The following is a 24,661-nucleotide window of genomic DNA, read 5'->3' on the forward strand; positions in this document are numbered from 1 at the left end:
GGATGCAGCATGAAACAAAGTTATTAAAACCAGTCTTAAAAATTCTTCTTAAATGCAAATGAAAGCTTGCTCAATTTTAGTCTGCAGTTGGTTGAACCACTGAGAACGCTAAATCCAATATTAAATGAAATTCCTACTGTGCTCTAAATTACACCGTGTGCAGTTAACTCAAGATGGTTCCAAATTGGTTCTTCCAGCTCAAACTCCTGTTGTACTGGGGAGAAAGAAGAAAAGCTGGTAATTTGTGCCTCTAAATCCGTGTTCTCCACAACCTAAATTTCAGGTTGAACAAAAAGAAAGGTCTCATTCTTTAACATGTCAGTCTCTGGAGAAGAGCTGTTACGTGGCTTTTTTTTGGCCCCAAGCCATACAAAAATAGCTTTCAGTTCCAGTGAATCCTGCCCCATGATCTTGACTTGGTGTTTATCTGACCCAAGTACCCACCTGCTTCAGGTGCTGTTGGCCCAGGCTCTCTGCTTAAGCCACACTTGGATAAATGTAGTCTCCCAATTAGCACAGTTTTCTCTGGGTCAGTAACTGGGAGAGCTTGTACTCTCCTTAGCTGTTCAGTCACTTCTAATGCAGCTCATGAACAGAGATGCTGACAGATTAAGGTCTGACTTTTGCTTATGCTGAGGTTGCTTTACACTTGTTCAGTCCTACATGATTTATTTCAGTCATGTCTGTTTTCACTGTAAGGATCCTTTACATAATAAGCATTGTTAGGGTAAGAATCAGATTCATAAAAATGTTGATAAGCAGAATTGGAGTTTCAATACATTCTTATCTCCATGCAGCAGTCAAATTGGCAGGTGTTTTGTCTGCTGGATTTGCATGTACGGACACCTGTGCTGAAGTTTGTGGTATCCAAGCTCTTGTTCTTGAGCTACCAGCAGATTTCCAGGAATCACAGACCAGACTTGCCCTCTTGCTTCCCTCCACTTTATGAGGAATCTGGGCTACTTTTTTTGAGTTTTTCATTATCCTTTTCCACCCAAGCTTTTGCCACAGAGTAGCTGCACAAGAAACATCCATGAGCCAGTCTCTCTGTTCAGATTTGATCCCAACTCTGGAAAAGCTGGGAAGATTTTTCTCTTTAACAGTGTGCACATACTTGAATAACAGGTTATTCCTTTGCATGTCTTTATTTTTAATTGACACTGAGGTGATTGAGGGTTTACATTTTAAATACCACATATAAAGAGGCAAAGCCTGGTTTTCTCCCTAAGGGGTAAAAGGGATTGGTAACTATAAAGAGCTTTTTAAGAAGTATAACTTATGTGCCTTTCACCATGGCTTCATGGACTCAGTTCCACTTTTATTTTTACTTGGAGGACTGGAAGCTGTGACACCACAAACACATAAAAGTGAGGAAAACAAGCTCGAAATGCCAAAGCTTGTGAGGTGTTTGGTGGCTGGAGTGGGGAGTGATATTTTTGATGCTCAGTATTTGCACAGCTGCTGCTCAGCAGTGAGAATGTGTAGCAGGCCTGACAGGGCTCAGAGAGAGGAGCACCAAGGTCTGTGCAGTGCTGACATTTGATGCTCCTGTGTTTCCAACTGCTCCTTTCACAGGAATGCAGGATCCTGAAGAACTTCTCCTCCTTGAGGGCCATCATTTCAGCTCTGCAGTCCAACTCCATCTATAGGCTGAAGACCACCTGGATGTGTATTTCCAAGTAAGCCTCTCCCTCAGTTCCCAAGGGCCACAGGGCTCAGTGCTCTTTTTCATCCTCCCCTCACCCTTCCTGTTCTGTTCCTTCACTAATACGGGTCCTGTCAGGAGAACCTCCCATTCCTGGGAGGCTCAGACCCCCTCCTGTGAGCTCCTCTTTTCTACTGAGGGGACAACCTGCCCTTGGGGATACTGGATTCTGTCCTTTGTAGCATATTGGGTCTTTCACAACCTCTCTAGAAAAACTATGGTGCTGGCTTCTCATCCAGTTCATGCTCACCACTCCCAGGTCACCACAATTTCTGCTTGTTGTCTTCTCTCCCATGAAGTTTGAGGGGATCCAGCTTGCTACAAATCCTCCCAACTCTTCTCCTGGTGCTGATATTTGCATAAAATATATTCCCAAATTACAAAATTCAGTACTGAAGATAATATTTCTTCCAGGGAACACTTTATTGTGTAAATATTTACTGCCTGCCCCACAGATGCTAGAAGTTGCTGTCAAAAAAATAGTGTTCTGCTCATTCAGTTTGGGGAAACCAGATTTCTTTCTCTTTGATAAATTAAAATACCACTCTGCTAGGCAGTATCCGGAGAGGTGGGATTTTCCTCCTGCTGCCCTGTGTTTCTGATCAAACTATTGCCTATCTTGTGTTTATAATCTTGGGCAAAAAACTACTCCTACATTTAAATGCTTCCAGCTTTCCAGAATGCATGGAATAGGGCAAAAACCAAGAACTTGGGTTTTTCTGTTCCTCTGTATCCCCTGACCCATTCTCACACTGCACTGACAGTTCAAAGCCCTGCCCAGAGGCTGCTGATGGCGTTTCTTTGCTGTCAGATGAGGCCAGACTTTGCTGGAAGCACCAGAATGTCCCACCAAGGCTCCCAGGAGATGTGCACATCTCACTGGGTGCAGTTTGGTGCTGTTATCTTTTATAAGTGGAACTTTTAATGATTGATGAGAAAGAAACAGAAACTTAATTGGACTTTAGAGTGCTTGCTAATGACATAAATGATATTGTCTTCTCCTGTGCAGGGACATCCTGCTGATGTATGAAGAGCTGTCTGAGATCTTCTCAGACCATGACAATTATCTGACAAGTAGAGAGCTGCTGATGAAGGTGAGAACTGGTGTGAGTTCAAAACTTGTGATCTCAATGAAATCTGAGATCTCTGAACTTGTGATCTCTGAAATCTTTAACCCTTTTTGAAACCAGCTGCTAAAGCTCATCTCTTCCTCAAGGACCTTTTGTGGTGCTTTAGGGAAGAGCAGGCTGTAAAACCTGAAATTCTTGCTGGGCTGAGAGTTGATTTCCTTGTTCCTGGAAGAATCAGTAGCTTTAGCCTGGATAACCACAGCCAGCAGACTTTGGCAGATGATCTGGGTGGACAGCAGGTCTTGCAGCCCCTCAGCCCATGAGGTCACTGGAACAATGCCACACCTTCAGCTGAGGAATCAGTCCAAGATGTTTATCCCATTATCCTGCACCTTTCTTAGAACTAGGAAGCAGGGCTGGGAATTCTGATGGAACAGGCTTTCTACTCTGTGGGTGGCCAGATGGACAACAAAGCAGACTCTGTGTGGAGCAGTTTGACTTATGCACTCTCCTGGGTGAACCCCAGTAACTCAGGAGCCTGGAAGGGCTGAGGAAGAATGGCAGGGAAAGGCTCTTCTGCAAAAACTAAGGAATGTTTGTGGCAGGTTTTTTCCATCTACATAAAAAAGTTCCTCATAAACTCACTAAGCAGTTTATTCTTTGGCAGTTCTGTCCAGCCAGTCTGGCATTTGTCCCTCAGCCCCTTGCCTTGGGATCTGTGTTTTGCTCAGGAATGGTGGGTGAACACATTCACATCTGTCAGTCTGGTTTGTTTATCATCCATTTATCAACATCTGTAGGTAATTTTTAAAGCAGGTGAGACCATAATAAGCATAGAGGGAAAATGTGTGTTCAGAACAGCCTATTTAACTAAATATTAAAAGACAAAACAACTCAAACTGAGCCCAGACCTCTGGCTCCCAGTAAATCACCCTCCAGCTGCCCTAGCAGCTTTGAAATCTGCCCAAGCAGATTTGAAAAACATTTTGAAAGCAGTGAGAGGAGAAAAATCCCTCAGAATAGCTAGAACCTTTCTCCTACTTTTCAACTCGGACCATTTGGAGGATTAATGTCCACTGAATCCTCAAAGGCTTAGTTTTCCTTCACTATAAATAGCTCCTGTAAGGGAAGCCATGTTGGACCTTGCTTGTCCATCCTGCAAATCCAAGTGTGGAGGAAACAAAATGGCATTGGAAACAGATAGGGTGGCATGGAAAGGGAGCAGTGTTCTCTCCTCCTGAACTGACATTGATAATGATTTGTGACACATCTGTGCAACCACTGGAAGAAACACTGGAAGTAACTCCAACATCCCCTGTGTATCCAGGGAAACAAAGGCTTAAAGAACTGTGGTGAAATATCTCATCCATTCATAGGAAAGCTGGAGTTGTGGGGATGAAAACCCATTCCTTTAATTTCCTGCACGGTTTTGGATTAGTCATAAGCCACAGTGGCTGAACCTTGGTGTTGCAGCATAAGAAAAACAACAAAGCATTACATAAGGTGGAGATGTTTACTTGTAGCAGGCCTGAATTAGGGAATTAACCAGAATTCCTCATGTCAGGAGTGCTGGGATAGAGCATCTGGACACCTGAAGTATGTCTGAGCTTCTCTGATTTAAACTCCCAAGACATTTTCAGCAGCACTTGGCTTTGGCCAAAGCCATTCTGCAGAAAAATTCCCTCACAGTCATCTTGGGTGATTTTTGGCCAAAATTCCCAATCAGCATCCGAGTCCCAGGAAATCAACATGTATGTAGACCCACGTTTCTACACAGCAAGTGTTTTTTGCTGGCTTAACTTGTCTGGTTAAATTACTATTTTACATGCATGTAGTTGCCAGTTTACCACTTGGATCCTTCATTAATTGCCTTTAATTCTTTATTACCTCACAGGAAGCAACATCCAAATTTGCAAATCTGGACAGCAGTGAGAAAGAAAATCAGAAAAAGTCACAGAAACGACTGCAACTTCAAAAAAACAAGGTGTGTTTGGGGGTTTTCCTCTCCTTTTTGAACTGGTAACATGATTAACCCTAATTAGTCAGTTCTATAAGAAGCAAAATCTAGAAAGGTCTTCCCCAGAGCGAGTGGGCAGGAGGGGATTGATGGATATAAACATGTGGTCATCACTTCCAGCTCTCTTTTTCGGTCCTACAAGAAAGAGTTCCATTATCTACTCTTGTTACACTTTAGAGAGAAACACAATTTCCATGTAGTAAAATATGTGCTGCTGTAAATAGTGGAGTTCTTGTGATAAAGAGAATTAGCTCTGGCAGAGCAGAAGTCTCATTTACTTTCAAACATGCTGATGAAGCTTCTGACATAGCAGCTTGAAAGTTGCACAGGCTTCTACAGAGTTTGCTTTGTAAAATGTGTCTGGGATCCAGTCTGCTGGTGAAAATAGTTTTTGTCTCAAAGCTGGCAAAGATTTAAAAGGACAGGGGGAGAGAAAGCTGGAATAGGGAGGCAAAAGTGCTGAATATGATTTTTGTCTGTGTAGTTGTTTGACTGGAAAAAATACAGGTACCTCTGGAGAGTAGAAACAAGTGTTCCTTTTTCGAGTGTTGAGCCAGCCTGAACTCTGCAAGTGCTGGCAGTCTGGAAGTTTAAAGTGTGACTAATTAGCATTAAAATGCAGTGGATGGCTGGGGAAGATGGTCACTTCTTGGAGAGGAAAAAGTGGTGGCTTGATTTGGCTTCACTGTCACAAGGTATAATCAAACAGACATCATTAAGTAAAAATCCACAGGGATGAAACAGAAGCTGCTCACACAGGCTGGCCAGGACCGTTCCCCTGCTCCTCCTCTTGCAGCAGATGACAGAGGGACCCTGGCCCTGGTCCTCAGTGCTTCTCCCAAAGGCAGGGTTTCCTGGGGACACATGTTGGGAGTCAATGATGCCAATACTGTAATACAAAACCACTGGGTAATACCTGTGGGAGCATCCTGGTCTCACTGGAATTGGAGTTAAATTCTAGATTATCTAATTAAAATGATGTAATGAAAGAAAACATAATTGTAGGACTGATGTTTGGTTAAGCAGATGACTTTAATTTCATTTTCTTACACAGGAGTGTTCTGGAATTGTAATTACTCTCATTTTTCAGTCAGTTAATCCAGCATTGCTCTGCTCACTTGCAGGGAGTGATGCAAGGCACGGTCCCTTACCTTGGCACCTTCCTGACTGATCTCATCATGCTTGACACAGCCCTTCAGGACTATGTTGAGGTAACTTGGGGCAGTTTTTTGGATCCTTGAATACCCTCCCTGCCTTCCCAACTGAGTTTACATGTTTCTGCGTCCTCTCCTTCTGGTGCTCTTAAAATCTGTTTACAAAAAGAAAAGGGAAGCAATATGCAGTATTATTAACTGGAACTTGTGTGAATTTTTGTGCATTTATCTCAAGGTACAAGTCTGGCTCTTCTCTGATCCCTTCTCTTTCCTTCTGACAGGGTGGCCTGATCAATTTTGAGAAGAGACGAAGGGTAAGTTGAATGTTCTGTGATTTTTGGTTCATTGATATCCTCTGGGCAAGGGCATTTGTCCTTAGCAGCTGAACCAGACCCAGTGGCAGGAGACCTTTGCTTTCCAGAACACACAGTTAGTAAATACCTTCCTTCTCCTGCAGGAAACCCTTTGTAGGTGAAAGTCTGCAGAGAGCAAACCAGGTACAGAGGATGCTGTCAGTCTGTCCTTTTGGCCTGATCCTTGTTGCTCAGAGATGAGTAATGTCCTGTAGGAGTAAAGGTGCTGGGGTTACCTTGGGCTGAGTGAAGTCCAGCCAAATCTCCGTCCTTGGGTTGAAAGCAGACCTGGACTTGGCTGGAGCCATTTCCTCCCCTGAACTGCTCAATAACCTGCCCTAAACAACCCAGAGTTATTCTGTAGGGTGTGCACAAGTGCAGTTACAGAAGAGCAGCACACTCTGGTCACATGCCTTAAGGGCAGCATTTTACATTCCTCTGGAGCAAGTGTGAGTGCACATTATGGATCCTAGGGAAAAAATCCCACCTTTATTGTTAGAAAACTGGTTCTTGAAATAGTTACTCAGCTGAAAAGGAACTTCACATCAAGCTAAGTTTGTCCTGGATCCCTTGTTGTGTGAATGAATATAATCTTGTTTTCTAATTAGACTTTCTATGTGATGATTTCTTTTCTTAGGAATTTGAAGTCATTGCCCAGATCAAGCTCCTGCAATCCTCATGCAACAGCTATTGCCTGTTACCAGACCAAAAATTCATCCAGTGGTTCAGGAGGCAGCGACAGTTAACGGAGGAGGAGAGGTAGGTGCTCAGTGCAGCTGGGAAGCCTCTGTTCTCACCCCCACATACCTGGGCAGGGACATGCAAACACTGCAGAGTTTTAAAACCCATTTTAAGGGGGTGAAATATCCTCTTGGCCCCAGTAAAGTGCAGGCAGAGCAATGTTCCCCTTTGTGGTGCTGCAACCTTCTGTGATGTGAGAATAACTGAAGGACTCTCAGATTTCTTGAAAGTTGCTGCTGTGAGATGTACAACTGAATAACACTGTACAACTAAATGACATTGTACAACTAAATGACATTGTCTGCAAATACTCACCTGCTGGCCTCTGCCCTGCAGTTACAAACTCTCCCGTGAGGCTGAAGCAGCTGCTGATACCAACATCCTGTCTCCAAAATCCCAGAAAAGCATGGTGAAGAGGATCAGCACGTGAGTATGATGGGGCAGAGGGGTTTTGGGGTGGGAATAGGGACCTGGGTAACTCAAACAAGCAGTGCTCATTTAATCAGCTGCAGAATCTGGTTGGGGATCCACAGCCTTGCATTGCTTTAAGGAGAAATGCAGCCTTGTGGCTGAAGCTGTCCCTTTGTGTTGCTAGAAGCAATCATGAGGATTATTAAAGGTAGAAGAGACCTGAATAAAGAATCTTTCCTATGGTGTCAAAAAAGAAACCATTTTAGTGCTGGATTATAATTCAGTACCTGTTGTGTAATAACTTCACTGAGTGCAGCAGGAAAACAGAGTAAATGAGGATAAAGTCTGGTCTTTTATTAGTCTAAACTGCTATAGACATGCAAAAATTCCTTGCAGGATTTTAATATGAAAATTAAGGTTAGCAAAAAGGCATTTGATAGTGGAAACAACCAGCTGGAGAAGGAAGAAAAAAATCATGGGGACATTGTCCAATTTGGTGTAATACCACAAAGATTAAAACAGGACAGGGCCTGCAGCTGGACATGGGAAACAGGAGTCTAGCAGGAATGCAGGGAAAGCTGCATGGAATAAAGTAGAGCTCCAAGACTGAAGTAAAAATATCTGCACTCTGAATGTGTTTTGCAGATGAATACGGTAGAAAAGTAGTCAGTGACACCTCTTTAAGTATTAAATCAATAACTGCATGCTGATGCTCCCTGCTCCTCCTCTTGGTGGGTCAGACCAGCTTGTTGCCTTTGACACTCCTTTCAAGTCACTTGACCTGCATTTAGAAATGAGTCTTGGAGAGGGAGTGCCTTTAATTTACACCTTACGATCTCCAATTGGCAGGGGGGTGAATTTGCCCTTTGAAACCCTTTTTTCTGTTAAATGAACCTGAACATGAGAAGAGATGAAAGGGGAGTGTTCTAGTGGGGCATGAGCTGGTTGCGGCCTTGCAGCTGTGGGCACTCTGGGTCAGGAAGGTGGTGTGTTAGCCTGTAACAAAGCCTCTGGACAAACTGTATAAACACCACAAAGGAAATGACAACAGGCCCTTGCAGAGAGGAAAACACTCCAGAATGTAAGAGTTCTGAACCAAGAGACAGCTTTGCTCAGCCCAGCTCTCACTTACTGGCTTCTGTGCTTTCTTTCTTTCTATACTAGACTTTTTCTGGGCACTGATGTGTTCACCCCACCCAAAGAACAACCCCTGAAGGGCTCTCCTGTAGGAGGGAGCTCCGGGGAAAGCACGGATTCAGCCAGTGTTTCATCGTGTGAGTTCAATCACTCTGAAACTGAGGATGTGTGTGTGACTCCCGTCTCTAGTCCCGAGGACCCTCTGAAAAAGGTACACCTGGGGCCTCTGTATGCTGCAGGCAGGCCCAAGACACTTGCCCAACACTCTTGGTCTTGACTAAAGCATTGGTTTTAGTGAAATGGGGAGAGAAATGTGTAAAAGTGGAAGTAATCCAGTCGGGGCTCTTGCACAATGTTCTGTATTGTCCCTTACAGTGGGTTTGTTCTGTCAGGAAGCTTTTGAGCAAGGCAGAGGGAGAGAAAGGCAAACGCTGAGCAGGGGAAGGAAGGGGGCAGTTTCAAGGAGAATGGCAGAGGGGAGGGGTGTGTGTAGTTCCACTTGTGTAAAGGCTCTCACCTGCAGCAGGAGTGCCTGTGACACCCTCTGCTCCTTCCCAGCCGGTCCCATTTCCAGGCTGGCTGCCCACAGCCTCAGGCTGTTCCTTGGATCTGCTGCCACCTCCTGGGCTGCTCTTACTGTGAGGCCAGAACACACCCAGCAGGACAGAAACTGTCATTAAAATGCTGTTATCAATCAAGTGAAGTTCAGTTCTCAGTTCAGAAGGAATCCCCCTGCAGCAGGCTGGGCAGAGTGTGAGTGACTGAGGTTTTATCTGTGCCTTCTGCTTTCTCCCGTTCCTCTGGCACAATGACACAGCCACGCACACCCAGTGTCCCCTTTGTGACAGCACTTTCCTTTCTGTTGTGCAGATCTCTGGTTACTCCTTATCCTCCTGTTCTCCTGACTCTTCCACGAGCACGCCTTCCTCAGGGGTGTCATCTTTACCCTCATTCCTGCTGGCCTCCAGTGATGACAAGAGCTCCGTGGGCTCTGACAAGGGCTATGACTCTGACAAGGGCTCCATCAGCTCTGACAAGGGCTCAGGCTCCAGCAAGGGCTCCATCTGTGACGCTGGCTCAGGCTTGGAGAGTGGCTCCATCCCCTCCAGGGACTCAGGCTCGGTGCAGAGCAGTGCCCCCAGAGTGCTGCCCGTGTACAACCGGCAGAGCGAGGGCTCCTGCATCATCCGGGTCAGCATGGATGGGCTCCATGCCAGTGTCTACAAGAGCATCCTGGTGAGTGCTAAGTTTAGTATCTGTCAGCACCTGCCCCTTTGTTACTGACCTGTTCTTTCGGTTCTCTGACATCTCTTTCAAGAACAGTCACGTTTTTGCTAACTACTAAATCAGAAGAGTGAATGAGAAGAATCTCTCATTGCACCTTATCTTTGCAGATAACCAACCAAGACAGAATCCCTGATGTCACCCAGCGAGCCTTGCTGAAGCACAACCTTGAGCCTGATGCAGTTGAAGATTACGAGCTTGTGCAGGTCATCTCTGAGGACAAAGGTAGGGAAGCAGAACTCTGCTGCTGCCTGGGAAGTTCTGTTGGATTTCAAAGGGAAGAGTAAAATGGGAAGCATTAGAAATGCTGTTGACAGGTCACAGCTGACAGTGAGAACCCCCTGGCTGCTCAGGGGTAGTTTCTGTCAGCACAGCCCCCTTCTCACAGGCAGAGCCAGCTCTTGGGCTGCCAGGCTCATTTCATGTGTGCCTTGCAGCCATAGAGTGACCACAGAGTGATTTTGGGTGGGGGTGATGTTCTGCCTCCCTGGTACCAGGCCCTTGGATCCCACCCATCAGCAGCCTTCTCTGAGAGTCTGCCAGGGCCTCTGCCAGGCTGAGCGTGGCCTGGGCCTGGCCTCTCCCTCCTGCCCTGCTCCCTTTCCTGCGGGAAGCTGCTCCCGACGCTGCTGTGGCAGAACAGGGAGATGGCCCTGCCCACACTGTCCTGCTCCCTGTCCTGTCTCAGCTTTCCTGCTGCTGTGCCCCCTCCCCACTAACTGCTGTGGCCCTGTTGTGCAGAGCTGGCGTTCCCCCGTGATGCCAACGTGTTCTACGGCATGAACAGCCACGTGAACTTCGACTTCATCCTGAGGAAGAGGGCAGAGCTGCTGGGCTGAGGCTGCACCTGTGCTGCCCTCCCGGGTTACAGGGGATCTGTCAGAATCCCCTGTTGAAAATGTGCAATTGGAGCAATGGGCAGCCCTGGTGCAAAGGCTGCTGCATTTGTCTGGAGGACACCCCATGAGCCATCTCTGTGAGAAAAGGGTCTCCTTCATGCCAGTATTATACAGAAGATCATCTGAACTTATTTTTATAGAACTGAAGCAAGTTCTGAGTATGTCTGCCTGAACCAGCCAAGAATTTTTTGCACTTGTTCTACACCAGAGAATGACCCATTTTGGATCTTATTTCCAAAGAACTTTAAAATGAACGAACTGCACTTGCCTTTGCATGAATGTCATGAATGGGACAAACAGACGCTACTTTGTGTTGGATGGAGGTCTGAATGTCACAACGGGGTGGTTTCCCTTGGTTAAGCCGTGGACCAGAACCTGATGCCTTTTCTGTGCACTCCCATGTGATGGAAGGATGTCCTCCCAATGTGCAATTCCTCTGCTGGAACTGAGATTTGAACCTCTTCAAAAGCCATAAGTAAGACATTGGATTGTATGCAGCCCTGATTCGAGACACATGAAATACACAGAGTATTTCTGGTTCTGCTGGTAGCACTGTGCATCCCTGCACAGATCTAGGAGCTATTATCCAAACAAACAGCTTAGGAGTCTTAAGGATCATTAGTTAAAATCGAGTTTTATCCGTGCCTGGGCCTTTTACCCCCAGTTCTGTGGCACTAATTTGCAACACTGGGCTCAGGTAAGTTTTACACTACATTTGGATTTATCACTTCTGTTTACAGGTAGGTAAAACAGACTGACTGTAGGTCTGCTGTACATCCGAGAGTCCTATGGCAGGTCCCACAAGCCTGGTATAGGTCATAGCCTGAACAATTTATGAATTCCAGTTGTTTGTTTAGAGGGTGAGAGAGGAAGGGGGGGGGTTGTTACTGAGCCTTAACCTTTGCCCAGAGTTAGGGCAAAACTAGAAGTTCAGTTTCCTCTGCTTTTGGTGTCTGTACAGTGCAGTTCCTTGTGTACATAGCATAGCTCCTACTGTATATAGTACTGCTCACTCAGAGGGTGTATGGCAGTGTTAAGCTGAAACATAAATGTTCTGGATTTTAAAATTACACTTTGCAAATGTTTATATATGTTATGTTTTTAACTGCTTACCTGTAATCTTTATATGATAAGTATATAAATTGTTTTTCATTAATATTTGCCTGGAATCAGTCAATTTCCTTTTATTAGTGCATTTCAGATGTGTAAAAAATGCCTCATACCACTTCCCTTGCTGTCACTTTCTTCAGCCTCTCCACTTTTACTGTTTTAACTTCTCAACAGTAAAGCCAAAGCCCTCCCAATGCATCAGCCATGCACACAGCCTCTGAGAGATAGGGATATTGTGTGCAATTTCTTGAGGTTTCAGCTTAAAGATTTCAGTAACTGGCTAATTAAGATTGCATGCCAGTTTTGTGTCTTCTGCATAAAATTATTCTCTTTTGAGCCACCGAATGGCTTCTGAGACCAGATAATACAAAATAAGTTCCTTTGAATGTATCCATTTCTCCCCATTGTCTCAGTCATGGTCTTTTTCCTCCTGCTCTCCCAATCATTACCTTGTTGTGTTTTCCCCTCCCTGCACACAATACCAACATTCAGATAAACAGTTTACACTCTACAGCCCCTTCTGCCATCTCACAAATCACTTCAGCATGAGGGGAGGCTCCTAAAGCTGCCCACCAGTCTCACACTCAGTCCCTGAACTACAGCTGCCCTGGCCACTTAAAGGCCTCTCATGCTACACTAAGGAAGACAAAACAAAGAGTACCTGAATCTGATTTTTAAACTACCTCAGGCCACAAAACCCAACACCAGGACCTCACTACATTTCCTTCAGGATCAATACAATCCATTGGAGAACCTGGAATTTCACATGCCATACTGAGAGCACAACAGCACTTTTCCATCCTTAACCCAAAGTGAAGACCAAGCTGGTGGGTTCCAAGCAGTCCCTACTGCAATTATCATTTTCAGGGCCTGCCACCACAGCCTGCCTTGTGAAGAAGCTGCCAGAAGGCTGGTTTAAAGCTGCTGCTCCTGCTCAGTTTTGAGACCCATTAGCTGAGTAAAAAAAAAAAATACAAAGTTGTGTCAGGGACCCAAGGTCATGCCTAAGGCACTGCCATATTTGGCCTGTGCTTGTACATGTCAACAAGACAATGAAGAACACTTTATTGTTTAATGGAGGGAAGGGAACCTGACCCTTGAAAGAGAACCAATGGATTGGTCCATTGACAGGAAGTTAACCTGTGGAAGAGGAACAATACTCACTGGAGCTGTAGCCAGCATGGAGGGGGTATCATGAACAACTGTGGCCTCATCTCACACTGGCCATGTGTGAGATGAGGCTGTAACTGGAAAAATTCCACTCCAGAGGAGGAGATCCAAGGCCTGGTGCTGGGGTGGAGGGGGTGAAGACTTCCAACGTCCTTCACACAGGCCATGTGGGCTCATAAAGCAAGAGACCTGCAGAGGAAGCAAGAGGGATTGTGAGGAAGGAATGACCCAGGCTGTGTGTGGGCCCACGGGGCAACCTCCGTACTCACCAGGACACACATGGACACCAGCAGGAACTTGGCTTCCAGGTGGGAACTGCAGAATCACAACCAGTGACTCCATAGGAGAGCGACACGGCCAGGAGTCCCTTGAGCTGGACTTCCATTAACCTCAGTTAACATTCAGGGTTAGGCTGGAGGGGGCTTGGAGCAACCTGGTCTAGTGAAAGGTGTCCCTGCCCACGGCAGAGGGTTGGACTGGGTGACCTGTAGAGGTGCCTTCCACAACCCAAACCATTCCAGGACTCTCCCACACAATGAAGAACACACAGAGCTGCTCATCTTGCACCAGGTTCTATGTATTATCAGACCGGCTGACAGGTAATAACATGTCTTCTGCAGCAGAAAGCACAACATTGATCAGTAATTATTCAAAACAAAAATTAAAACCAAAATCCCAGCCACACATACTCCATGCACAAATCTGCCAGCAGGTGAGCCCCCAGATGGCAGTTCCAGGAGGGAATCCTCCTGCTGCCCAGAAGCTCAGGGTCTGTGCCAGTATAGTCTGTGATCACCTGGCCTCTGAGAAAGGTTTTTTTAAAAAAAATAAACACACCATCTCCTGCTGGCATGTGAGCCAACAGCAAAAACATCAGAACTCATCCAAAACACAGAAAAGTTCACTCCTCACATGAAAAAATATCCAGGCAAGTCGCCCTTCCGTCCTGTAACACACAATTCTATTGGGCTGTTGAGAGAGTAACGTTGCTGTAGGTTCTTTTGGTTTTAGAAGGAGAGTTTGCAACCTAACTTCTTACATTTTAAGTTCCCAAAACTCCTACACTTGCTTTTATGGCCTGAATAATCAGGCCTGCCAATAGGTCGTGGGGTTTTGTTTTCCTGAAGGACTAAGTTGAGGCAGGGGTGAAGCAGGATGTGACATGGACCAACTCTGCCTGCATTCCCTTCAGGCAATGCAGAGACAAAGAAATCCAGCTACCTCCACTTGCATGGCTTCCATGACTTCAGACATTCCAAGACATCTGTTCTGGATCCAGAGGCCTGTTTAGATGGGATGCAGCAAGATTAAAAATGAGCTGATGGGAAGCCAGCACTGTTTTTGTACGGGAGTGTGACGGGGAGAAGACATGACAGAGGAGCGCTGCTCTCCTGCATTGAACACTTTGGGGAAACATCTTGATTCTGATAGGGATCCCTTTGGAAAACAAACCCAAATCCCCCAGATGCTCAGCAAACAGGGTGGTAAAAGCCTACAGACCTACAAGGAGTAACAGTGAGGGAGCAGCCCAGGTACAGCCATCCCGAAAGGCACTGACATTTGTACACCTCTATATATTAATCTTTATAAATACAGTGTTCTACACGAGGAACTGTGGAACCACGTCATTCCAGGCTGGTTTCTTCTAACAAAAGCTTGCCAGGGCTTTTGCTTGGATCTGGAACGCTTGTTCTGCTTCCTCCTCGGTGTCCCACCCTGTCCTCGGCGGCCTGGGCAGGTGTCCGGCCCAATCCCGCGCACGGCCCTTGGGAGTGGTGGGAAGGAGACCACATGAAGAGCTGCTCTACAACTTTCAAGGGTGAAAAGCTAAAGTGTGAGGCAGGTTCAGCTGTCAACAGAGTCCCGGGGAGGTGGGCAGTCATAGCTCATCCCTGGCTGACGGCGTGTCCAGGGAGGACTGGGAGGGCAGGGCGTCCTTGTTCTGGGCGTCGCTGTGGATCTTGCCTTGCTGCCGGGACTTCCAGGAGTGGGTTCTGTCCCAGTCCGTTGACACGGTCTCGTTGTCCCAGATGGTGGAGGTCTCTGTGTCGCTGAGGTAGCCCGGCTGCCCCGTGTAGTGCGTGGGGTAAACAAGCAGGGGTTCTGCTGAGAAGGCCTTCAAGTCTCTGGACTCATAGTACTCCATGTACTTTGTGCTACGGAGGAGGGAAATGCTGTCAGCAACAGAGGAACCTTCACTGGTGCCAAGCTTGTCCCTGGGAGACATGGTCAGTCCAGGGAGCAGACTGGTCTGAGAGTGGGGATGGGTGCTGGGGTACAGCCAGAACCGTGTCCTTACAACCACACACACCTGTACAACCAAAGCCTGCTCCCAGAGACAGACAAGTGCCTCAGACAAGCAGCCCACAAGCCCTGCCCCAGGCAACCTCCTGTCACCTCCTTTCACCTGTGCCAGGACAAAATCAACCACCACAAGGAGTCCCCACCAACCAGGCTACCAACAAGACCTGGTTTAAGATCAGTCAGCAAGACCCAGCCCATATTCCCCTGAGCCACAGAGGGACTTACACAGGGTGCTTGTTGTACATGATGGGCAGGAATTCATCCACGGGCAGCATCTTGCTGAAGGGCTCAGCCCCGATGAGCTTCTGAGCCCCATGGAAGGAGATGGCATAGCCCAGGGTCCAGTAGGAGTAATCAGCTTCCACCAGGTTCCGGACATTGGGAACGGCTCTCTCGGGCTCCTGCACCTGCATCCTTTTCCGGCCAATGTAGCTGCAGGGGTCAGAAGATCAAGGAGATGGGGACCAAAGTGAATCCGGAGCAATTAGGACAAGACTCTTTGTGCCAGCCAGGCCAGGGCAAAGGGTCAATCCCAGAAGCAGCCCCTGACCCAGATCACCCCATGATCATGGATCATTTCCATCCTGCACCACTATCCAGGTCTTAACCCAGTGGGTGGGACAGCTGTGAGAGGCTTCCTAAGGGAGCTAAGATGACACAGTCTGAGGCTCAGGACTGAGCTGTGCTGGTTCCTCTGTCAACATCTCCAACACAGCTGAGGTCCAACAACATTGTCCACACATGGGCAGGGATGGTGCCCTGGCAACAGCCGCCCCACAGGGTGGATCTCGTGGTCGGAGGAGCTACCAAGAATACTGTGCCACCATCCCCTGCACTTCAGCATCACCCTGCACCTCTGCCACGCCCCAGCACTGCTGCCAACCTCCCCACGTGCCCAGGACCTCCCAGAGGAGCAGAACTTACATCAGCTCCCAGTCTAACTGGGCTTGCTCGATGTCGTCCATCAGCTTCATGAGCTTCCTCTTGAACTGGTGCTCGAAGCGCACATCATCCTCAATGACCAGTGTCTTCTCCAGGCCCCTGCTCACCACCTGAAACACGAGGGCTCCAGCGTGAACACAGTGGCTCCCATGGGTGCCCTGCTGTCACTGGGGCCACCCTGACCTAGCACTGCCTCCCAGACCACGCAGGCAGGGAGCTGGAGAACCGCTCTGTGACATATACATGATATGCCAAGCCACTGGAACTTGCTCCTGCTCAGATGGAGAATAAGTGGGAAAAGCCAGGAGTGTTTCTTTAACCCCATTTGCTTTTTAAAACGTTCTTGCCTTTCTTCTAAGCAAGCTTGCCCCAAGCAGGATATTGGATGGACTGCAGAAACAGTCATGAAAATGTTCTGATAAAAATCACTTGGAGCTGAGGGCAAATGAATCACAGAATCCCTGAATGGTCTGGGTTGGAAGGGACCTTAAAGCCAATCCAGACCTACCCCTCTTCCATGGGCAGGGACACCTTCCACTAGCCCAGGTTGCTTCAAGCCCCATCCAGCCTGGCCTTGGACACTGCCAGGGACCCAGGGGCAGCCACAGCTTCTCTGGGCACCCTGTGCCAGGGCCTCCCCACCCTCACAGGGAAGAACTTCCCAATATTCCATTTAACCCTGCCCTCTGGCAGTGGGAAGCCATTCTTCCTTGTCCTGTTCCTCCATCCCTTGTCTCAAGTCCCTCTCCAGCTCTCTTAGAGCCCCTTTACGTACTGGGAAAGGAAAGGGGAGGTATGAAAGGTGATTGCATTCAAGAAAACCCCTGCAATCCAAGGAAATAACTCCTATCCTACACTTCCAGAAACCTGGGCTGGATCCAGTGCTCTGCACCAGGACTGGCTGTGCACCAGTTCACAGCACCTTCCTGCAGGACCCTCAAGGCCCCCCAAAACCCTCACCTCCTTCCAGATGTAGTAATGGCTCAGGAAGCAGCCGATCTCTCCTCTGGTCAGGGGCCTGGAGGAGTAGGGGTCCCGGTACCCTGGCAGCATTTCGATGCTGAGAGCTTTCAGCTGACTCGTGTTCAGTGCTCTGGGAAACACAAAGTATTTATCACCATTGCAAAAAAAAAAATAAGTCACTTCAAGCCAGACACAGGCACAGCATGGGGAATGCTGCTGATGTTCAGGGAAAAGCCACACCTTGAAAAATTCCTACACTTGTTTTGCTCAAAAACACAGAGGAAAATTAACTTCTTGATTTACACCTCTAAATCAAACTGATAAATTGTATCCTTAACTCTGCCAAAGACTTCTCATGGGACCATCAATTATCTTTAACTCTGCCAAAAACTTCCTGTGGGATCATCCTCTTGCCAGATGCTTGGCTTTGATTAATTTTCTGAGGCTTTGATAGGATCCCAAGTCTCCGAGACCACTAGATGGTACGTGGGCTCCTGTCTCCTTGAGGCCTTTTTGCAACTCACAGACTCAAAATTTCTGCCTTGGTTACTCATTATTAAAAGGTCTTAACATAGCTTAGAATCATAGAATTATTAATATTGGAAAAGCCCTCTAGTATCCTCAAATCCAAGCATTAACCCAGCAGTTCTCCCAGGGCTGGGGCCTCCAACACTGCCCTGGGCAGCCTGTGCCAGTGCCTGCCCACCCTTGGCATGAAGACATTTTTCTCAGTTGTCCAGCCTGGCACAGCTTCAGGCTTTTTCCTCTTGTTCTCTCCCTTGTTCCCTGACCCCTCCCTGGCTGTCCCCTCCTGTCAAGGAGTTGTGCAGAGCGAGAAGGTCCCCCCTGAGCCTCCTCTTCTCCAGGCTGAGCTCCCCCAGCTGCTCCTCAACAGACTTATGCTCCAGACCTTAGAGTGAGCTTGGAGAGGGCTGCGGCAGGGTTAACACTGCAGCACCACAGCTCTGTAGCACTAGGATGTACAATATTAGCTGTAAGTTGACAAGTAGCACTAGGATGGACAATATTCCCAGGAGTTAACTGCTCCATTCACAGAAACCTGTGATTTTAACCTGATTTGAACCCTAGTCTGAACCCCAGTGCCCTGGTTCTCTCACAGAGATTGACTAATTGCAAAGGAGGAAAGAAACAGAGCAGAATTGCCCCAGACAGATGGTCAGGGAGATCCAAGTGGAGCTCAGCTCCCCCCACAGCCAACACTGCCCTGCTGGAAGTAGGTCAGGGCATCCAAGGAGATGCTGTGAGGCAGTAAAGCACATCCCACTCCGAAAACATCCTCAAGCCCAACCAAAACTCACTTTCCATCCACAGCCTCCACTACCTTCACTGCAATCTCCTGCTCGTAGAGCGTCCGCAGCATCCGATCCCTCCGGTCCTTGCGGCGCTTCAGGTTGATCATGAAAATCTGGGAGGAACAGAAAGACACCAGGACATCAGACTCCCAGCTGGGAGGGAGGGAGAAGGGAAGCCCTGATCCACCCCTCTCTAGCAGCCCCACTGGAAAAGCAGGTCTTGTGAAAATACCACGTGTGTGTTCGCTCCAGGTTGTCTAGAATTTGTCAAAAAGCTGAACTTGGTTTTGAGTTGAAAGTGTAGAGGTTTTTTTTTCTCTAACAACTACTTTTTATGGGTGTTCAGAGAGGAAACTTGCTCTTTCAGGATGAAGAAGATGAGGAGAGACCAGTTAGAGCCAAATCTGTAATTTCCAAAGACACAGAATGTTTAGGTTTGTATCAAACAGAGTAACATGACCATCTGCAGCATCAGTCCTAGAGGAACACTGCCACTGCCTGGATTTAGGATCATCAGCAGGGCCACCATCCAAGTACAAGGCCATGGTAAAAGAAAGGATTTTTGGGATTCCTTCTGGCACTGAACATCCACTGTGATCCCTGCCTGAGCAGAGAGCCAAGGCTGAGAACAGAGATGTCTGGGCAGGGCTCTATCCAAAGCCTTGAGGAGACTGGTGGAGGGCTAAGGACTCAAGCCCTCACTGCAGGTAACCCTCAGAGGCTCAGGGATATTTTTCAGTTCCAGGCAGGCTGGTACAAGCACAGCCTTGTAGCCCATGGAGCAAATCCTCACCCCAGTAAGAAGCAGAAAAAATTTCAGCTCAGTACAAATGAAAGAATAATAAACTGGATAAATACAGCACAGCCACAAAGGACAACATGGAAAAAACCTGGACCAGCTGTGCCTTAAACACAGACACAGCTGGGTCGGGTTCAGCTTCAGGAGTCCCACAGACAGAGCACAGCACACCAAGAAGACAAAGGCTCCCCTGATCCCCACAACTCCCTCGGTCCCAGAGCCACCCTGGCAGCTGCACACACAGGGGCTGCTGGCTCTGGGAATAACAGACACCAGGCAATCAGAGCCTGGCACGTCCCTCTCCAGCCCTCTCCCATGGTTTGCATCCCTGGGGTATCCAAGGTGGGCCAGAACTCAGCTGAGAGCCTGGATCCCCCACCTGCTCTCAGCTCTCCAGTGTCTCTCTCAGGTGAAAGAAATCCTGCCTCTGGAAAGCTGGAGAGCTTTACTAAAGACCCAATTTCTGTCACAGATGGAAGGGAGGCCAAGCTGCTCTGCAGAGTCAGATGTAGAGCAAACAGCACAAGAACAGGGGAGTTAACTTGTTTTACAGCCTCACTTCTGCCTTCTCTTCCAGGCTGGATTAAAACACAGAATCATGGCATGGTTTAAGTTGGAAGGGATGTTAAGGATCAAGTGATGAGTGAGAAGACAAGACAATAAACAGCAGAGCAGGCTCCTTACTTCATCAAAGCCCATCTTGTCAGGGTGCTTCGGAGAGACAGAGATGTACCGAGAGGGCTCCACGGGAGGGCGATCGACTGAAAGAGAGGAGAGACCCCAGAGTCGCCCTCGAGCACTCCCTGCAGTGGACATTACCTGTCTGAAGATGTCTCCCTCCCTCCCGCGATCCCGGAGCCAGGATGAGAAGCCACTGCAGCGTGGGAAGAGCAGGAAGCACTACATGGCAAAGCCAGAGCCAGCAGCCATGTGCCAGACAGACATCAGGAATAAAACATGGACATGCAGCACGCTTTTCCACATGAAAGGTGCATTTGATCTGGGGAAGTTGAGGGATTTTGTGGATGGGGTTGACCTGACTATGAAGCAATTATATCACTAGGTAGAAAATGGTAGAAAATTTTGAAAACTGCATATCAAAACAAGATTAGAGCAGAGAGGCTGGAATGCAGACTTCCAAGAGAATGAGAGCTGGGCTGCTGGCAGGAGGGCTCTGCAGGCATTAACTTGGGGGATCCATCACAGCAAGGGCACAGCAACTCACTCATGGCCTCGATCAGGGTGTGCACAAAATTCTCAGCCTCCTCCTGCAGCGACTGCTGCGGCTTCAGGGGCATGGGAAGGAACCCGTAGTGCTCACGGTTGCAGATGAACATCTGGACTCCTGGGGATCACAGAGAAGCAGAAACTACCATCAGGCCGGCTACCAGGGCATTGCACTGCCACAAACACACTTGTGCCAGGAGCTCAGTCCCAAGAAGTTCTGCTTCATAAGCAAGCAAGTCAGAATCATTCCAGTTCCACTTTCTGTTTTGCCTGGCTGGCAGCAAGTGACCTCTCCCATAAAACCAATCCCCGACTGGCTGCCTAACTAACCCTCCAAGGGCCTGGGCTGACAGGGGGTATGGCTTCCCACTTAAAGAGTGGGCTTAGATTGGAGATTGGGAAGGAATTGCTTCCTGTGAGGGTGCTGAGCCCAGAGAAGCTGTAGCTGCTTCTGAATCCCTGCAAGTGCCCAAGGTCAGGTTTAATGAGGCTTGGAGCAACCTGGGCTAGTGGGAGGTGTCCCTGAAACGAGATGATCTTTAAGGTCCCTTCTAACTCAACCCATTCTATTCTTTATCACTGCTTCCTTTTGCTTTGGCTAGGAAATACAGGTGATACATTTTCACCTGTGCTGGCAAAGGACTTCGAGGAATACATAGGACAACATCCTTTGAAATGCCAAGTCACCACCAAGCACAGTCCTTTCCTCTCCAGAACTAATTTTTACTGTCCCCTGAAGAGGAAAGGAAAATCCCAGAGCGAGACACCAGTGAGGAGAACAGACGTGACAACATTAGCACCCTTCTACTAAAAAGCTTTTGCAACTGCCTGTTGAAGGTGGGAAACAGAGAGAAGGTGCAAAGCCTGTCCTTGGAGTTGATTCATTTGCAGGGCACAGCCTCACCCAGGGGGAACATCCCAGCATCAGCAGAACGCTTTTCCCTCTGGGATGACAAGGATTTGCTCACCACTGGCTGTAACTCTGCCTTTCACATCAGGCAACATGCTCAAAGGCCACATCCAGAAAAGCCAAGGGAAGGATTTCTGTTGTTTTTCATTGAGTTCTGGTAAGGTCCTTTATTAATTAACCCAAATCAAAGCTGCTAGAACCCAAGCAACTGGCCAAAAACTGCTTTTGTCTTTCCCTTTTTAATTTTTTTTTAATGAAACAAGCTTAACCAGCCCCCTCCCTCGAGGAAATAAATGAAAAGCAGACACTACCTGGTGTGCTGATGCTTTCATCTATTAGTGCCCCTAATCCATGGTATTTTTAGCAGAGTGGAACTGCTGGCCCTAATGACTCTGGTTTCTCTCATTTTAAGTTCTACAAGTAAATTGCTGGCTATGCTCCTTGCCAAAACACATGCAGCTGTCAGCTGCAATTTAGGTAAATGGCAGAATAAAAAACTACTACCTGCAGACATGAATGGATTTGGCACTGATCTAATCAACTAATCTTATCTGGCTCAGTGATTTCTGTTCTTATCTTTGCTGCCGTGAACATAATCTGCACAGATTCACACCAGTGCTCCTGCTCTGTCTGGGATAAAATGTACTTGAAAATGGTAAAGCTCCCATAAAGGAGGGAGGGGGACTCATTCTCCAGCTCTGTTTTTATAATAAAGTTAAATGATTGCTACAAGGGATAGAAAAACTACAGGTGTTTGTATTATTATTCTTAAAGGGCTTTAAAGGCAGTGTCCAGGATTTACAGTCACAGCCTAAAACCACAGCTGTAGTTAAGGAACCAAAATTGTCCCCACTCCCCTGTGACCAGACCTTCCTGCTGGCTGCCTCAAGGGCTTCAGAGACCCAGGCTGAAAGGCAGCTCAGGCGATCATGGGATCATGGAATGGCTTGGGTTGGAAGGGACCTTAAAGCCCATCTCCTTCCACCCCTGCCATGGGCAGGGACACCTTCCACTATCCCAGGTTGCTCCAAGCCCTGTCCAACCTGGCCTTGGACACTGCCAGGGATCCCGGGGCAGCCACAGCTTCTCTGGGCACCCTGTGCCAGGGCCTCAGCACCCTCACAGGGAACAATTCCTTCCCACTATCCCATCTGACCCTGCCCTCTGGCATTGGGAAGCCATTCCTTGTGTCCTGTCCATCCCTTGTCTCAAGTCTCTCTCCAGCTCTCCTGGAGGCCCCTTTAGGCACTAGAAGGGTCTCTAAGTTCCCACCTGAGCCTCCTTTTCTCCAGGCTGACCTGGCTGAAAGCTCTCCTGTGAGTGCAAGGGGCTCTGCAGAGTCCAGTGCTGGCAATAACACACCCACTGTGAGTTCTGCTCAGATGCAGCACTCCCACACAGGCCACGTCCTCTCTCAGAGGTGGGATGCTCTTTGGAGCATCACAGAACAGCTGCTTCCAGCAGCAGATTGCCTGTTGGGAATTGATGATTTTTTAAGCACAGCTTTTGGCCTGGACAAAAGCCAGGATCATTTCTGACTTGAGGGAAAGTAAGTGAAATTACTCCAAAAAGAAGTTTCCCTCAAAGTGCACACATTTTTCACATTTCTGAACTTGGATGTCATGCTTTATCCTGGGTGACAAAACTGAGCTCAGGCCACAAGTCAGCAATCTGAGCAGATGAACAGGCCAGACAGCTGGAGCAAAGCCTTTCATGTCATGGGTCAGTCCTGGAAAAAGCTGGTGTTCTAGGACAGAAGGAAAAAATGATGGGTTTGAATCCCTGAAATATTTCTGAAGCAGCTGGAGCTGATGCACTGCAGTTACCACAGGGGTTGGAGGCTGCACTTCTGGGAGAGCTGTCAGAGGGAAGAGGTGGAGGGGTAGATTTTAAGCAACCTGCTTTGCTCTCCAAACTTAAACCTCAACTCTCCTCTGGAGCCAAGAGGTGGAACCTGGGGACATGGTTCAGTGATGGATTTGGCAGTGCTGGGGAAACACTGAACTGGATGGCCTTGGGGGTCTCACTCTGCACTTCTGCACTCATGTCCTGACTGAAAGTCAGGACCCTGAAGCTGCTCTGCAATTCACTTCTCACCTCTGCCTCCCAAAGGTTCCAGTCCCAGCTCTTGCTGCCTCTCCTCCATCATATATCTTATCTGACACTCCTCATCCTCTTGCAGCTGATTCTGAGAACGCCCTGCTCAGTCTTCCAAGACAACAACATCACTTTTGGTGCTGCCAACCAGACCCACCACTAAAAGGGAAGCTACAGGCAGCTGGTGGCTGCTGTGCTGGTCTGGGATCGGTGCAAAGGGAGGCTCAGCCTGCAGAACAACAACAACAATAGCAGTCCTTCTTTCCTTGGCTTTCTCCCTGCCTGCCTGCTTCCAAGAGCAGCCCTTCCTGCTCTCCTTAACTTTACATCTTCTGCAGAGGACAGGGAGCACCAACTGCACATCATTCAGAGGATTCATGAACAATTTTTCCTTGATAATTCACCCCACAACCCACTCACTTCTGAACAGAAGGCACTTATGGATGCTGCTGAGGTTTCACCAATCCCTTTTTTCTTATAATGCCCCAAATTTTTCCCTCTCCACCACAGCAGGCAAAGAACAACACAGATGGCCATTACAGTCCTGGGAGCCCCCTTCAGCTCTGACACTGCTACACACAGGTCTGGCAGCCTGGACTCTGCTGGAGACAGAACATTCCCAAGAGCCACTCTCCAGAAATAAATGGGACTAAAGGTGTCTGTGCCCATGGCAGGGTGTGAAATGAGATGAGCTGTAAGGTCCCTCCTAACCTGAACTGTTCTAGGATCCCATGGAGTCTCTTGTCCTCATCCTTTTCCTCATGGATCTTTTGGAAGTGGTAACTTTAGATACCTCACCCCAGACCACCTTCCACTCTCCCAGCACCCACCTGTGTTCACCTGCTGTGACACCAGCCATGGGTGGAACCCCAGGGTTTGTCTCTGAAATACTGCCCCACCCCAAGAACAGCCCCCACATCCTTTGAAACCAGCAGCAATCCAAAACTGACTTTCCAGTCACTTGCTGCTGGTTATCCCTGACCAGATCCCAGAGAGGAAAGGGAGCAGGGTCTGAACTCCCCATGGAAGCCCACCCAGGACTTTTGGGCTGTGAG

The 24,661-nt window shown here is 48.0% G+C and overlaps 2 protein-coding genes and 1 long non-coding RNA gene across 4 annotated transcripts in view; 1 reads left to right on the plus strand and 2 right to left on the minus strand.

Moving 5' to 3' along the window:
- Window positions 1–11,927, plus strand: part of RGL1 (ral guanine nucleotide dissociation stimulator like 1) — a 53,153-nt gene extending 41,226 nt beyond the window's left edge. Inside the window, exons 8-18 of the mRNA XM_059854532.1 lie at window positions 1,576–1,679; window positions 2,715–2,799; window positions 4,670–4,759; window positions 5,917–6,003; window positions 6,228–6,260; window positions 6,937–7,058; window positions 7,377–7,466; window positions 8,616–8,799; window positions 9,459–9,824; window positions 9,983–10,097; window positions 10,614–11,927. Of these exons, the coding sequence (XP_059710515.1) occupies window positions 1,576–1,679; window positions 2,715–2,799; window positions 4,670–4,759; window positions 5,917–6,003; window positions 6,228–6,260; window positions 6,937–7,058; window positions 7,377–7,466; window positions 8,616–8,799; window positions 9,459–9,824; window positions 9,983–10,097; window positions 10,614–10,711 (1,374 nt within the window). The 3' untranslated portion in view covers window positions 10,712–11,927. The remainder of the gene's footprint in view (window positions 1–1,575; window positions 1,680–2,714; window positions 2,800–4,669; window positions 4,760–5,916; window positions 6,004–6,227; window positions 6,261–6,936; window positions 7,059–7,376; window positions 7,467–8,615; window positions 8,800–9,458; window positions 9,825–9,982; window positions 10,098–10,613) is intronic.
- Window positions 5,806–7,422, minus strand: LOC132331268 (uncharacterized). The gene is made up of 2 exons (XR_009487533.1): window positions 7,356–7,422; window positions 5,806–6,508 (listed from the first exon to the last, which is right to left on the minus strand). It is a non-coding gene; the product is annotated as an uncharacterized LOC132331268 (long non-coding RNA).
- Window positions 11,928–13,607: 1,680 nt separating the features above from the next.
- The window catches only part of COLGALT2 (collagen beta(1-O)galactosyltransferase 2), a 47,065-nt gene continuing 36,011 nt past the window's right edge, over window positions 13,608–24,661 (minus strand). For both annotated transcript variants that reach the window (XM_059854533.1, XM_059854534.1), the window contains exons 6-12: window positions 20,598–20,717; window positions 20,057–20,133; window positions 18,580–18,686; window positions 17,258–17,390; window positions 16,280–16,407; window positions 15,581–15,787; window positions 13,608–15,207 (exon numbers count right to left, since the gene is read on the minus strand). In XM_059854533.1, the coding sequence (XP_059710516.1) occupies window positions 14,931–15,207; window positions 15,581–15,787; window positions 16,280–16,407; window positions 17,258–17,390; window positions 18,580–18,686; window positions 20,057–20,133; window positions 20,598–20,717 (1,049 nt within the window). In that variant the 3' untranslated portion in view covers window positions 13,608–14,930. The remainder of the gene's footprint in view (window positions 15,208–15,580; window positions 15,788–16,279; window positions 16,408–17,257; window positions 17,391–18,579; window positions 18,687–20,056; window positions 20,134–20,597; window positions 20,718–24,661) is intronic.

The sequence above is a fragment of the Haemorhous mexicanus genome, chromosome 9, assembly GCF_027477595.1.
Source record: "Haemorhous mexicanus isolate bHaeMex1 chromosome 9, bHaeMex1.pri, whole genome shotgun sequence".
NCBI lineage: Eukaryota > Metazoa > Chordata > Aves > Passeriformes > Fringillidae > Haemorhous > Haemorhous mexicanus.